Raw genomic sequence first — 14,986 nt, forward strand, 5'->3', positions numbered from 1 at the left:
TCGTCAGTAATCCACAGGCTTCACACACCTTGTTTTTTTCTCTCTGCTGTGTTATCTCTGCTCATCACAGACTGTTTCCCATCTCTAAACATTCAGGAGCTCAGACATTGACCCTGTGACCCCTGGCTGACCTAGGGGTCTTCAGGAAAAAAGGACGAGGGTATTGTGGGGAACTCATCACGGCTGTGTTTATCTCTACGGAGCAAGAGGAGAGATATTGGAAGAAAAAAAAAAAGGAAGGCTGAGGGGGGAATTGTTAAAAAGAAATGATTAGAAATGGACCAAAATAAAATAAACGCTAGGCTGTGATTACTTGTCAATGTCAGGTGTCTCTCTGTGTGTTATGGCTTGGTAACAGTGTGTGTGTGTGTGTGTGTGTGCTGAGCTGAGCTGAGGCGTGAACACACCCACAGCTGCAGTCCCATAGCCTGTCTGTCTGTTTCCTCCTGCAACAATCAGCTCTTAAAGCAGATTATTCAGTCCACCCAAAACCTCCTCACCTAAGCTTTGAAAGGGACAGTGTTTTTTGTACACACATTAACACACACACACACACACACACACACACACACACACACACACACACAAACAGGATTAGCATGCATGTTAAAACACAGAGGGGAGAAACATGTTGCACCCACACTCCCACGTCTGTATTAATTAAGGAAGATCTATATCAAGACAAGGAGGATGAAAGTAATGTTATGAACATTACATGCTTGCATAACAATTCAGTGTTAATAATATTCCAGCATAATTCAGTTGATGTTTTAGATTATAGGACATAATGAGAGAAAATAAATGCTTTCAGCTAATCTGTATATTAGTTTAATTTTTTGTAATCTTTACAAAGGATTAAATAAAAGATAAATTAGATATGGATCCAACAGAGTTTCACATCCAACCCAAACTGACTGTACTGCATCAGAGACTAGAATATGTGCTTTGTCATGGTATCAAGTTAGAGGAAATATTAAGGAAGCTAAAAGATGCTTTCCATAACTGATTACTGAGGAGACATCCGAGCAGTAATGGACAGAGAAAAAGATTCTTAATAAAACTCCAATGAGTTCAGTATGAAAGTGTGGGGGGGCAAACAGGAGAAATGGGAGAGACACAGTAGAACAAAGCGACAGATTTGATTTTTTTCTTCTTTCCCTGTGTGGTTTTCTGTAAGAGGAACGAGGGGAGATAAGACTAAAAGGACTGTCACTCAGAGGAACAATCCATCCAGTGTGCCCTCCTGCTCCTGCTGCTCCTCCCTCCCTCTCTCATTTCCACAGATTCCTTCTGAGATAGAGTCCCCCGTTCACAGGGACAGTCAGTTTGCTGACATCATCTGCTTCATAGTGAGCGCACTGCACTCTTAGTGCGGTGCTCCACAACACGACTGTGACAGGACAGACACAGACACACACACACACACACACACACACACACACACACACACACACACACACACACACACACACACACACACACACACACACACACACACACACACACACACACACACACACACACACACACACACACACACACACACACACACACACACACACACACAAAGTCACACAAAGAGACATGTGCACGTTAACCCTCTGAGGTCATATTAAATAATTAATACACAATCTGTTTAATATGTTCCTTCTTTTCTTTGTGATTCTTTGTCATTTTTCATCCTTTACTCATGTAAACATATCAATGTCAAACTGAATGTGTGGGTTTACAGTTTCATCAGAAAATGATGAACTATTGCTTCTTTAGAAAACAAGATGATATTAGAATATATTTCAAAGTCTGCCTTACTAAGAAATTTGATTCAGTTGTATTTAGTGGCCTCTGATCAGTGTGGCATGGTATCACACTTATTAATATAGTGCTTCTCAAAGTGTGGGGTGCATCCTCCCAGGAGTGATCTGCGCAATGTTTCCAACAGACTTCACTATTATTTAAAAAAGAAAAGTGTGTTAATTTACAGTATTTGATCAGGACAATGTCAACTTATTCCATGTATGTCTCTCTCTCTCTCGCTCCCTCTACAGCTTAAGTGCACATGCAGGCAGCTGTCTGCCATATAAACTTTGTCCCTAACCCCTCTATTAATCAAAAACAAGAACCCAGTCAAACGAAATCAAGAAAAACTTCCAAACTGCATCAACATGTGTCACAAAAATAACCACATTCTTCAGCGTTAAAATGGTGATCAGAACTCTTAAAAGTCACGCACAGACGTTCATGTTTGAATAAAAACTCAAAAGACATTTGAAAGAAGGCCTCCATCATAATCAGGAAATGGAGCAGAAAAGACAAATTCAGGGGGAAAGTAAATAAAGACTCATTGAGGTAAATAACTGTTTGGGGCTAAGAATATCTGGGGGAGACCCCAGAGCCCATACCTCATTGTTCCAACTATTAAACAGCAACATAACTATGTAATGACATTAACAAAGACACCAAGCTGAACTTTGCTTTTTAGTCACTATTTTGTATTTTGGATGTTTAGTCACTTCTTTTGGATGTGGTTTTTGAATGTACATATTTATTATATTAATTTAATTGTATTATTCTTGTGCATTATTTATTTTGTTTGATCCTTTTTATGTTACAATTTATGTTTGCAATAATGTACGCTTTGTTTTGTCATTTAAAAATAAAAACTAAATGAAGCTCTGGAGAAGAGGAAATAGCTTTCTAGACATCTAATGAAATAAAAACATTTCCTTTATAATATTGAGCAAAATAAAAAATTCAGACATGTGGGTCACTCTGGTTACTCAGCATCCGTAAGATGATGAGATATGGATATTTTTCATCTTGCATTGATGATACATTTTGTATCTAGGTCAGATTTAGTTGAATTACAGACGCTCGTAGTTATGTTCAGAGCAAGAAGCAGAAGATTACCAAAAAATGTGCAAAAGAGGTTTTTAGTTCACAAGATGAAGAACATTGGAGAGATTTGGATCATCAGTTTGTAGGACAACTTTAATACAGATGTTTATTTCTATTGTTGGAATCAAACTGCGGATTTCTTTAAGTAATGATGTGAAGAGCTGTGTGTATATATGTCAGTGTAAGAAAATGAACAAGGAGAGAATTTAGACTTTATAAAACTGGAAGCTATTGTGTTTATGTGGAAGTGAAGTCAAAGACTGAATTGTCAGGTTTTTTGTGATGTTGCTGCGGTATTGGTTGCCGAGGGATTACAATTGGACAGACCATCTATATGTCTCTTGTTTTCTCTTTGAGTGAGGGGCAGTGAGGGTCTGCTCCTTCCCGAACATACATTGGGATAAAATGGTGAATCGTTTTCTGTGAACGTTATGCGTTTTGATTATTTACAGTCCATGGTTTTTTGACATGTGTGGAACAAATCAAAATGAAATGAAATCTATATATTATGACAACACTGATCTGTCACTAGACCCCTAACTGAAAGAGAACAAATCAAACATGTGTGTTAAAATCTGGACTTGTGTTTACAGAAATATCATATGCAGATTGTTTTGTGGTTACACATAGTAGATCATTTCCAACTCTAGATACTACACAAAAAGTTCCAAATACGTCAGAAATTTATTTTTTATTTTTTTACAGAGTCACACTCCAAGTTTTGATTGTGCTTTTACTGACTTTTGTGATATGATTCAGTGGGCGGTTTCCAACTGTAGCCACAGCAGTAGGTACACCAGTGACGGATGTTAGTTACAGCTGTGATTGTGAATGTATCAAATTGGTTCAGGAGAGAGTGTGACATCATGAAACATAAGGAGGAAACTCTCAAGCTAAATGTGGCCAGTGTGCGCTGTAGAAGTGGGAGCAGGGGGGGAAAAAAACACCACAGACAACCAAAGATTGGTCACACCTAAACGCTTAGGATGCAGTGAATATTCAGTGTGAAGAAAATGTAATTAGATATGTGGACACTGTTTCCCTTTCACTATTTCATACCAAGCAGTTTGACCTCCACATACAAACTGCAGCGAGCCGTTAGATTGTTCATATTGATGAAGACAGCTTGTTTGGGACAAAACTGTTGCTTCCATCACTATTACAAGAATGTGTGCATCAACTTTATTGACAAAGATCCCACAAATCCCAAGAAAAGACACCGGTCAGAAAAAGAGTTTCAGCACAGGTTTTTTTTATTTTTTTTATTTCACTTTGTGAAAAATGAAAAATGAACTTCACTCAAGCACCCTCGGGTGTAACTGCTATCCTAGATAACACCGAGCTCTGCTAACTGTCATTAAAGTAAATACAAGTGCAATGACAGAAGATGGAATGAAAGAACTCTAAAATCACACAGTCGATGAATCTACACCAAAAAATGACTCGACCTCATTACCAGCTCAAGAGAATGATGCAGAAAGCAAGAACAAAAAAATCAGAGCTCAGTATGATGGCTAATATGTCATGCTGAATTAAAAACAAAGAGAAATCAAAACTGCCAAGCACGTCAAAGGAATTTATTGCGATTGAAGGGGGAGAACAAAATTACCGATTTTTTAAAGACAACTCCAATGAGGAAGAGAAAAGCAGCTTGTGACGGAACAAACTGGATTTAGTTTATCTCCATAAAAGAAGACAAAACAATCATTGTTACATATGCGTTCAGCATTCCTCAATCAGCGCATTTCAGCAGACTGTCTCCATCCCCAGAAGAAGAGGCTGATGGAAAAAAAAGCAATCACCGCCCTGATACAGAGGCCTGCTTTCCCCGTTTTTTTTTTTTTACCTCCACAGGACCTCTGACTCTGCCTGTCTCAAACACTGCTACACAGTTTCAGGCTGAAGTGTGAGCAACAAAGGTCAGGACTGAACCATCTTTTTGTGGGGATCGTAGACGTACCGCTTAAAATGCAAGTGAATGCTAACAGGCTGAGAATCCATTTTGGGCTCCTCTTCGTTTTCGTTTTCGCCTTTGCCTCCACCCTTGCCTTTCTTCTTAGAGGTGGAGGACAACAACTGCTTGGTGTCTGGTAAAAGACCCTCTAAGGAAGAGATAAACAGTCAGGTCAAATACAAGGGCTTATGTAAAAATAACATGTAAGAAATGGGTCCCCTTATGTAACCAATCTAGATCATACTGTCCTGCTCTACCCTGTGCTCAGTGCTGAGGTCAACCTTATCGTGACACTGTAGGTATATCTGATGCCTGATACAGATCTTTATTTCCCTGTTATGTTTGAACTAGGTGCTGGGCAGAGGTCTGTTCAGTGTGCTAACCTCAAGATCAACTGCTGCCTGCATCCTCCTGATGTAACGAAAATGTGCAGAGAACCAGATGTCAGTGGCTCCTCACACTTCTGCATCGTGTCTCCTACATCTTCTGAGATGCACACTTGTCACTCTTCCTTCCCTTGGGCCTGGTTTGCAGCCCTCAGTGAGAAATCGTTGAGCTACTACATGCTCTAAAAAAGTTCTTCTATGCCTTCAAATCCAGCCTCTGGTCTTACTGCATGCAAAATATGTTTTGCTGATAGCAAATGTTTGCTGCTTGCAAGGTAAGAAAATGTTCTGGGTTCACTGCTTTTCACGCAGGCTGTCTGACCACGTGTACAAAGCGGCGCCAGCATTCTTCTTGTTATCGTTATGCCAATGTGAGGGTTATTATGGTTGCAGCGCAGCCAGAAATCTCAACTTGTTATCTATGATCGGCTGAGAATGTCTGTTTACTGGCACAAAACTCATCCAAACCTAAATGATATAAGTTCACATTCAACTGACAATTTGTTAGTGCAGTTTTACATGTTTGCCCTCAAATACATTTCAAAGTATTCATTTGTAGAAAGTATAAAATATCTACTGGAGAAGATGGGCGGCTGTAAAGAACAGGGAACCAAAAAGAAAGCCTACTGTAAGTATTAGACCTGTGTCATTACACAGAGTTGATCAGACAGGTGCCAAAATGATCAGTCAATAAGCACCAAAGATAGGTTTAAATTGGCTTTGATTAGTATAAAAGATAAATAGGTAAAGTAGATGTTGATTAATATGTTCAGTAGCTAAGCTAGTAGCATTTTTTTTGCCATTACATTTAAAGGTATACACTCAGGCATTAGGACATTTTTTTACATTTATTGTCCGCACTATTGTTTGTTGTAGACAGAAATCAGGCAGCAGATTAAAAGGCAGGCAATCGTTGGATATGAGCAGAACGTATGAAAATCAGAAGCGTCAAATGAAAGAGAAATTCTACGAAAGTCAGAAGTTAGTTAGAAGTTACTAACAAAAAGCAACAAGTCATGTATTATGTATACGTAAACATATAGCGTTACGTAGCTACATGTAATAATGGTATCCCAAGATGGAAATTCTGAGATTGCTGGTATGATCAAAGGCAATCAAATAATGATAAATCATTAGATGAAGAAAATAAAAGGCCTCTAAAAGGGATTAATGAATTATTCATTGCAATTTGAGGTGAGCTTCACCTCTTATCAGACTTTATCTCTTTACTTCTTTCACTGCTGTCTTCCTCATCTTCTTCTGTTCACATACTGTAACCTCAGTCATATTGTAAGTGTCACTGTGAGGGGTCACCAAGTAGCAACGCAGTGAGTCAAACTGCCCGGGAAATCTCTTTGCAGTTTATTTCATCAAAATACCTGTACAGTATTTGGTACCACTGATTTGATCATTCTCAAATTCATATTTCATCCCCCCTTACGTGTATGTATTCCCCATCAAACCTTTACAAAGAGGAAACAATGCTGCAGTCACTGCATTGTGAAGTCATTTCAGTTGTTTTTCTTGCACATGATTAGCTCAAAGCACCTTCAGAGTTTTGCAAAAAGCAGCAACATCATGGAAAGGTGAAGCTCTTTAAAGACTGAACGGTCCCAAGTTTAAGGAAAATTAACGTTTAAATGTCAGCGCTGAAGAATAGATTCACCTAAACTCCCCATGACATTTACACAAGTGTATGAAGAGTTGAAAAAAGGCCCTGTTTGTATGTATATTGTGGTATCCGTTATTTGACCTGCACCTTATCAGCAGAATAGCACAATCTTTACTCCTGTGCCTGCAGGGAGTCTCACATGAACACAGCAGTATGTCTGCTTCATGTTCATGCATGAAAATGTATATGTTAGTGTGTCTGAGACATTTTTGGGGTATGCGAGTGTGAGGCAGTGAAGAGGATGTAGGTGAGGTTCTCTTTCTAAATGTTTTCTGTTTTTTCCTCCCTCCCGGTGTGCAGCAGTGGGTTCGGAGCAACAGAAGGTAAAATAAACACGGAGCAGACTTCCCCCGGAACACAGGCGATCCCCCAGAGGAATTATGGGAATGTGGATCAGGATGTCGAGTCTACCGCTCTTACTGCATCCTAAGAAGTGTTCTAGGAGCCCCGAAATCCCCCCAAAAGACATATGAAGAGCTGGTTGTGTGCGTTGATGAAGAAGACTTGGATGTTACTCAGCCTCAATGAAGCAGTCTGTGGTTTTAGTGTTTGTGTGACAGGTGTGACAGAGACATCCTCACCTCAGGTTATCCTTACCTTGTATCCGAATCTTGAACTTCCCACTCTGTCCAAACCCACCCTCGATAACGGCAGTCTCGCCAGTCGACAGTGTGACCTTTAACCCCACAAAGAGCTGGAGGTTGGTCTCCTTTTTGAACAGGTTGCGCCCGATCACGGTGTAATCGTCGGTCACCTGAGCACAAGTATGGAAAAGAGCCTCATGAGCACAGCACAGACGTGACACAACGAGACACATTTGTGCTTTTGCAAGTCATGTGGTGGAGACTAAATAACCGGGCTGTCATGATTTCAGTTTGTCTTTGTACCGGGGCGAGGAGGAAGAAGAGATGATAGTTTGCTCTGAGCCCTCAGCTACACCACAAAACTCTTTAAAGCTTTCTCGCTTTCATCCCCCTGCACATTTTACGTTATATTTGTTTGTATTTCTTTTTCTTCATCCATCGCTAAGTTGATCTTAACCCGCGGCTAATCTGATCATAGGAGGGCACCGCTCTGTCTCCAACCCCCTCCACCGTCGGCTCTTCGTCTCCTGCTCCGCCTCACCCTCATTCATTCTTGAACATTTGACCTCAACGTCACTCAAGCATGACTGATGCATTGATTAAAGAAAGAAAAAAGTTGCTGTACACGTCCAGCAGACCGTATGAATTGTGACTCGACGAGGCCGTCGTATCTCAAAAATTTCAGTTATGTGTTCTGTTGCAGAAAAAGAATTTTTGAAGCCTTCAACCATGACTGTTTTTTCTCTGAGAGACATATGAGCGACAAACGTTAACGTCACACGACCACTGTCTGACCCTGTCGCACACGCTGTCGCACTACTCCTGAGTCAGTCACTGAGCTTTCAACAGGCTGAGGTGTTAACAGCAGGAAACTTAGTTCACACACTTGACCCCTGACCTGAGTCTGACCCTGCGGGAGGGTGCAGAAAGACAAACGTAACTTTACGACGCAGAATGACAAGAGAAATAAAAAAATAAAACATCTTCAGTGTGATGGTGTTGACTGTTTGTAAAAATTGTCAAATTACACGTTGAGGACTGAAAACTCAATAACATGAGATTCAGATCAGTAAGATTTGTATCTGAGGATTAAGGACAGAATGTAAGAGCAATCACACCAGAACTACAATCTAAACAACGTGTTTTAGAGAGAGAGAGAGAGAGAGAGAGAGAGAGAGAGAGATATGAGCCGGAGAGGAGCGATGTAAGAGTCAGGTGAACTCCTGCAGTCATGTGGGTATTCCTTTGCCACTCATGTGTGTCCAAACAGTGCCAGCGTCTAACAGCTAGACTGGGTAAGTGGCGTCAGACGGCCACCCACGCACACCTCCGTGTCACAGCACATGCTAAGGCATGCATACCCAGCTATGCCTCACTCATGCCTCCCCGCACATGCATGCTTGTTTGTGCGTACGTGTCTGTTTACGAAATCACAATAGGGGCTCTGTCTGAAGGGCATGCTCCAGTGCCAGCAGCAATGAGAAACATCCAAAGAAGAAGCAGAGCCAGGAGGCGCACACGGTCATAGTGAGGGCAGAGGAGCAAAGAGAACACTCAAGGTAAAACACAAAGCACAGCAGACAGGACACAAAGACAACTTCAAGTTAACACTGTTAGGTGTCCACTCACCCTTTCCACCTGTCCCTCCTTGTGTTTGGTTTTGTAGATGCGCAGAGAAGGCAGGACCGTCTCAGCGTAGCCTTTATCTTCAAACCCCTGCAGCAGACAGCCCTGGAAAGCTAACCGGCATGCATTGGCGTGAATGTCTGTGTCCAGCTTGGAACCAATCACCAGGCAGAGTGAGGGGCATGTGACTGGCCGCTCAAACTCCAACAAGGCCCACTGCTCAGGGTCCGGTCCTGAACTTCCCTCTCCCTGGCTGGTTACATACTCCTCCTGGTAGAAGTACTCCCTGTCGAGGGTGAACGCTGTTTCCAGTGAGCAGGGCTCAGATGGGGTTGGTTTAGTGTCTGAGGCACCCAGAGGTGGCAGGCCGAAGAAAGTAACCCTCGCCATGACTGTCTCGTGACCCACTGTGATGTGGAACTTGGCACGAGTGGCAAGAGAGCCCTTGAAGTAGCCTATTTTCCTCACAGAGATGACAGCAGCATAGAGGGTGCGCAGGGACCCTGGGGTGCAAACCACACCACGCTCTAACAGTTTAGGGTCGAACTGTGTCACACACACACCCACGCGGTCCCCCTGCATGGCCCCCGACACCGGCTTCCGAAACATCTGTACCGACTTTATCTTCTTGGTGACCTGCGAAGAAATACAAGGAATAACAGATTTCCAACCACGGAATTATGTGTTTGCAAATTTTCCTTCGAAGGAAAAGATTTTGGAACACAACAAATAAAGTAATATGTATGTGTTTAAAATCACATTGCTTCTGTGAGCGCGTTCAAATAAATGTTTACACTTTTAGTTTTGTTAGCAATTTTACAAACATTAGAGCCAACTTAGAATCTACTTATAACACAAAGAAAGAAAGAAATATAAACCCATTAGATTAAAAACTGTGGTTCTTACATCAACAGTAGAGGTAGAAATCATAACAAATGGCTTTGTTGTCAATATAATGTGCACATACATCTGTAAACAGATCAACAAATTAACACGTGTTTTCTGAAGGGCCTACTGGATTTAAAAGATAAAGAGATCTTAATCAAAGTATTCATTTTGCACATTGTATCGTCTTTAAATTCATGATAATGACCATACTGATGACCATGGGATTTAATCACAAGTACACAAATGATAGGTGTTTTTGAGAACCTGTCTGCATCGACCCATTAATGATTGCGAGATCTTTCATACAACTGTGTGTCTACGTATTCCTGTCTTTGCACATTAACCAAATCAACCGCTTAAGTACAGATCAACGCTTCTGTAAAAATGACTGTTAATTTAGCCATTTGCTGCCACCAAGAGGTGAACAGGGTAACTGCAGACAAAATCTGCTGAGTCTGGCTGGAATCATGCATCTGGTCTAAATTAAATGACTCCTGTGCTGCCAGTCCTCCCCCCCCCCCCCCCCCCTCCCCCCCTCCCCCCCCCCCCCCTCCCTTCATCCGTCCCTCACATTTAAAACCGACACATCCTCTGAACCCGTTCGGCCATCGCTCCCTCTGTCTGCCCACTTCCAGTCAACTTCTGAACCTCCTCCACTCTGCGGTTTCTCCGAAAGAATTTCCTGCACTCTGAGATGTTTCTGGCTTGTAAATATCAGAGATTCATAACTCATGCCTGTTCTTTTGGAACATACCTTCAGCGCTGGGATTTCTACGGTGTCATTGATGGCCAACGAGCCCTGCAAAATGGTTCCAGTCATGACTGTCCCCTGACCACGTATGGAGAAGCAATGGTCCACTGCCATCAGAAGGTCACCAGCAGGGTCTCTCTTAGGGAGGTACGTCTGTTTCTTCAGTAGCTGAGACAGACAACCAGAAGCATGAGAAGAAAGACACATTTATTTACAAAGGAAAGATAATTGGGGTGATATTTGTGCAAGGTCACAGTTGACAAATATAAAACCAGATAAAAGGGGAGACGGGCAGTTTGTAGAATTTGAGTACGGCATGAACAATTCATCAGCCAGGCTCATGTTGGATAATTGCAGATACATTGTTATCAGCCTTTATGATAATAGAAAAGAATCAGAAGTGCAGAAATGTTTGAAGTAATTTATCAGGCGAATAGTTTGTCTGCTCATAGTAAGTCCATCAGAGAACACTGAGGATTTGATTTTCAAACTGAAGTCTCTCAGGATATATCTTGATCAAAATTAACCAAAAGAAAATGTAAAATATATTATTATCCATTTATGTCGTCGTCAAATTATAGTCCAAGACGAACTAAGTATATGTGTGTGCGTGTGTGTGTGTGTGTGTGCATGACTGGTTTATTTGTGTTTTACTGTTGCCATCATCTGCCCAAGGACAACAGATGGAAATGAGCTAGTTAGCTAAATCTGGTACAAAGCATAATTTCCCTTCAGAGACTCATTTATTTTTTATAGACTGTCCCTGATTCAAATAACCTCATAAACTAAAAATAAAAACAGTTGAGAAATAACTCAACCGTTTCATCTGACTTGCAGTACTTGTCAAATGTGTTCTTTTGAGTTGAATTAGTACTAATAGAAGGACACTAATGTGTTTCTGGACTTTACCTCTATTAACTCAGGCACTCCTTGTGGCTCCTCTGTGTCAGAGGCCTCAGGACCCCCAGGCTTCGCTGCCACAGAAATCACAGGACAATTCTTGAACCTGGTTGAGAAAAAAACAACATAAAATTCAAATGAGCTCGTGTTTTTGCTTAAATAGAAATCAAGTGGGTCATAAAGATGAACCTCTAGAGAGCAAAGAGAGAGGCAGAGAGTGTATTAACAAAGGAAGCTTGACTGTACATCCAATTCTGGAAGTACACATGTGATGCCCTGACCCACTATGCTGCCAGGGCCTTCGCTTAACAGCCAATCCTTCTCTATACAATTCTGACCTGGTGCTCTCCAGTGTTTTGTGCAGTCTCTTGGTCATCTTCTCAATAGCACTCTGTCTCTTGTTGGGCGGCAGCAAGTCAGTTTTGTTCAGGACGACCACCATGCGAGGGCAGGTCAGCTCCCCTATCAGCAGACACTCTGCAGTCTGGGTCTGCAGCCCCTTCACCACATCCACCACCAGCATCATCAGGTCGATGATTTGGGCACCTAGAGAATGAAGAAAATACAAAGAATATCAAGAAGATGCCACATTTGACTGATTACAGAGGAAAAGCAGCAACCTTACGCAGATCACACAGCAATTAGCTGGTAAAGAAAGTAAAGCTTTCCAGCTAGGCATCAAAAGAAGGATGTTAATACTGTGAGTGGAGGCTATGAAGCTGACAACAGCAATACAAACAGGAACGGACCCAGACACCCAAAAATAACATTGGAACAAGAAAAGAAATTAGGGGAGGGGTGCACAAAAGCATAGAGCGAAAAAGGCTAGAGGCTTGAAACTAAATCTGCAGCTCACTTGGTTGTCTTTCCTTTACCTCTTTTCTTTCTCTGACTTTGGTAGTCTCTCTTTCCTGTGTTCCCCTCTTTTCTCTCCTTATATTTGGCTCCCTCTCTTTCCTGTGCTCTCCCCACTTGGGACAAGAGGGGAAGTTTAATACATATCCCCGATCCCACTACTTTCCTCCCTCCCTAATCTACAGCATATGCCACCCCTGCTTCACGGGTTTCATTTAGTATGTTGTTACATGACAACAGCGTTCAGTGTTTGAGTGCCTCTCGTCTTACTAACAATACGTTTACCAAATTCTTCTCCTGACACACTTGGTTTAAAAAACGTGGATCTTGGTTGTTAATAGTGTGACGAACGTGAAAGGAGAAAGTCGTTACATCTCTGGACAGCCACACATCTGTATTTATTTCTTCTCACACTCTCAACTAGCCAAGTAACTCTAACAAGATCTATTCGGCTGCTTGTGGAGATAGGGCGCCATCTGCAGGATAGTTCTAATTTGTGCACAATAGCAGAGGATGAGGTGAAGGCAGCATCCTATTTGGCCGTGGCTGCAGCATTTAGACCGTTTTGTCAAAAACACAGGTCGGGTTCGATCTTTATATCCTTACTGAGGGCTTTTGGTAATTATAGCAAGGTAGTAGTAGTAGTTCTACGCCTGACATGTCACAACTTCTGTACTTGTTAAGAACAGGCTTTACCTTTAATAAATCAAACACGACATTTCCGCCTGTGCTGCATGTTGTGGGACATTTAACACAAACTAAGCAAGCTGAAACACTTCTTCTTCTTCTTCTACAGAAGTCTACATTCACCAGGACAATCTGCAGGTTAGGTAGTAGGTCCATTTGAAGTCCTGCAAAAAAGCTCAATGTCCACTTTATAATATAGACATGGATAATAGTATCATATGTATTTAAAGTATGAGCAGTAGATACATTAATAGAATGAGTAAATGATGGATGAATACCTAAGTTTATACTTGTGATATTTAGGCTCCAACAAACAGCATAAGAGATGATCAATGTTTGAAAAACACTTTTACACAGAACTTCATTTATATCAACTTAAAAAGATACAAAATATAATCAACTTGATAGTTACAGGAGGAGGAGGAAGAGGAGGAAGAGGAGGAGGGGAGGAGGAAGAGGAGGAGGAGGAGGAAGTGGAGGAGGAGGAGGGGGAGGAGGAAAAGGAGGAGGAGGAAGTGGAGGAGGAAGAGGAGGAAGTGGAGGAGGAAGAGGAGAGGAGGAGAGGAAGAGGAAGAGGAGGGGAGGAGGAGGAGGAAGAGGAGGAGAGGAAGAGGCGGAGGAGAGGAGGAGGAGGAGAGAAGGAAGAGGAGGAGAGGAGGAGGAGGGGGAGAGGAGGAAGAGGAGGAGAGGAAGAGGGGGAGGAGGAGAGGAGGAAGAGGAGGAGAGGAAGAGGGGGAGGAGAAGGAGAGGAGGAAGAGGAGGAGAGGAGGAGGAGAGGAAGATGAGGGGAGGAGGAGGAGAGGAGGAAGAGGAGTCTGATCTGCCCTTTACAATACTGATAGGATGATTGCAAATGTATTCTGCTGTTGCTGGAGACCTGGTGCAGTTCATCCTGTGTGTTTCCTGTGCACTGTCATCACAGAGATATGTGGAATCAAACCTGCAAAGAATTCAGAAAGCTCACCTCCAATGATAGTCCGAATAAGAGAGGCGTGGCCCGGACAATCCACCAAAGTGAACTGCAGGCTGTCATAGGGCTGCTTGCCTTCAGCGTCCCGCAGGTGGTCGGGCAGATCCACCGTGAAGGAGGAGAAGCCGAGGTCCAGCGTGATGCCCCTCTCACGGGACTGCGGGTTCTTGTCGAAGGCAGCCGTGGAGGCGGTGCTGCTCAGCGCCCGGGCCAGAGAAGTCTTCCCGCTGTCCACATGTCCGAGCACGCCGACGTTGAAGTTTAAAGTTTTGACGCGACTGTCGGCGGACTCTGCCATTATGAAAAGCTGTCTGAGTTCACGTGAACAGGAGTTTTGATTACTTTTACTCTGGCATGGACCTTGAACTCAGCTGTGACGTAAAGATGAAACGCTCTCACGTCTGTCCATAATCTTTTTTTGTCCGCCGACACCCACTAGTTAAAGTTGATACACATTCGTTAACAAGTTATTATACCTACTTTGGCCTCAAAAAAAAAAAGCTGTAAATAAGACTTGAGCGTTACTTCGGCGTGCAAACAGTGGAGTCTTCCCTGGTGTCAGGACACTTAATCCTCAGGACAACATGCCAAAGCGGAAGCGTTCCCAGTGGTTAACAAAAGTAAAAATATATTTAAATGACCCGCAAGAATGGTTACTTAAATTAACTGAACTTTTAAAACGTCGATTTAGGCTATTTCAATCCTGTGTCCGTTCAGCTTTGGATATTTTTGCTACTCTCATTTCCATTTTGACAAGTTTCTTGCCGTTTCTACAACGACAAGACAAAAGTGAAACACAAACGGAAGTGAACACTCAT

The 14,986-nt window shown here is 42.3% G+C and overlaps 1 protein-coding gene across 1 annotated transcript; it reads right to left on the minus strand.

Annotated features, from left to right (window-relative positions):
* Positions 1 to 4,458: 4,458 nt before the first annotated feature.
* Positions 4,459 to 14,944, minus strand: eefsec (eukaryotic elongation factor, selenocysteine-tRNA-specific). Its single transcript, XM_061042549.1, has 7 exons — positions 14,163 to 14,944; positions 11,995 to 12,202; positions 11,666 to 11,762; positions 10,760 to 10,924; positions 9,121 to 9,753; positions 7,505 to 7,661; positions 4,459 to 4,997 (listed from the first exon to the last, which is right to left on the minus strand). The coding sequence occupies exons 1-7, from the start codon at positions 14,464 to 14,466 to the stop codon at positions 4,816 to 4,818; spliced, it is 1,746 nt and encodes a 581-aa protein (XP_060898532.1). The 5' UTR covers positions 14,467 to 14,944; the 3' UTR covers positions 4,459 to 4,815.
* Between the last annotated feature and the right edge of the window lie 42 nt (positions 14,945 to 14,986).

The sequence above is a fragment of the Labrus mixtus genome, chromosome 7 (genome assembly GCF_963584025.1).
Source record: "Labrus mixtus chromosome 7, fLabMix1.1, whole genome shotgun sequence".
Lineage (NCBI taxonomy): Eukaryota > Metazoa > Chordata > Actinopteri > Labriformes > Labridae > Labrus > Labrus mixtus.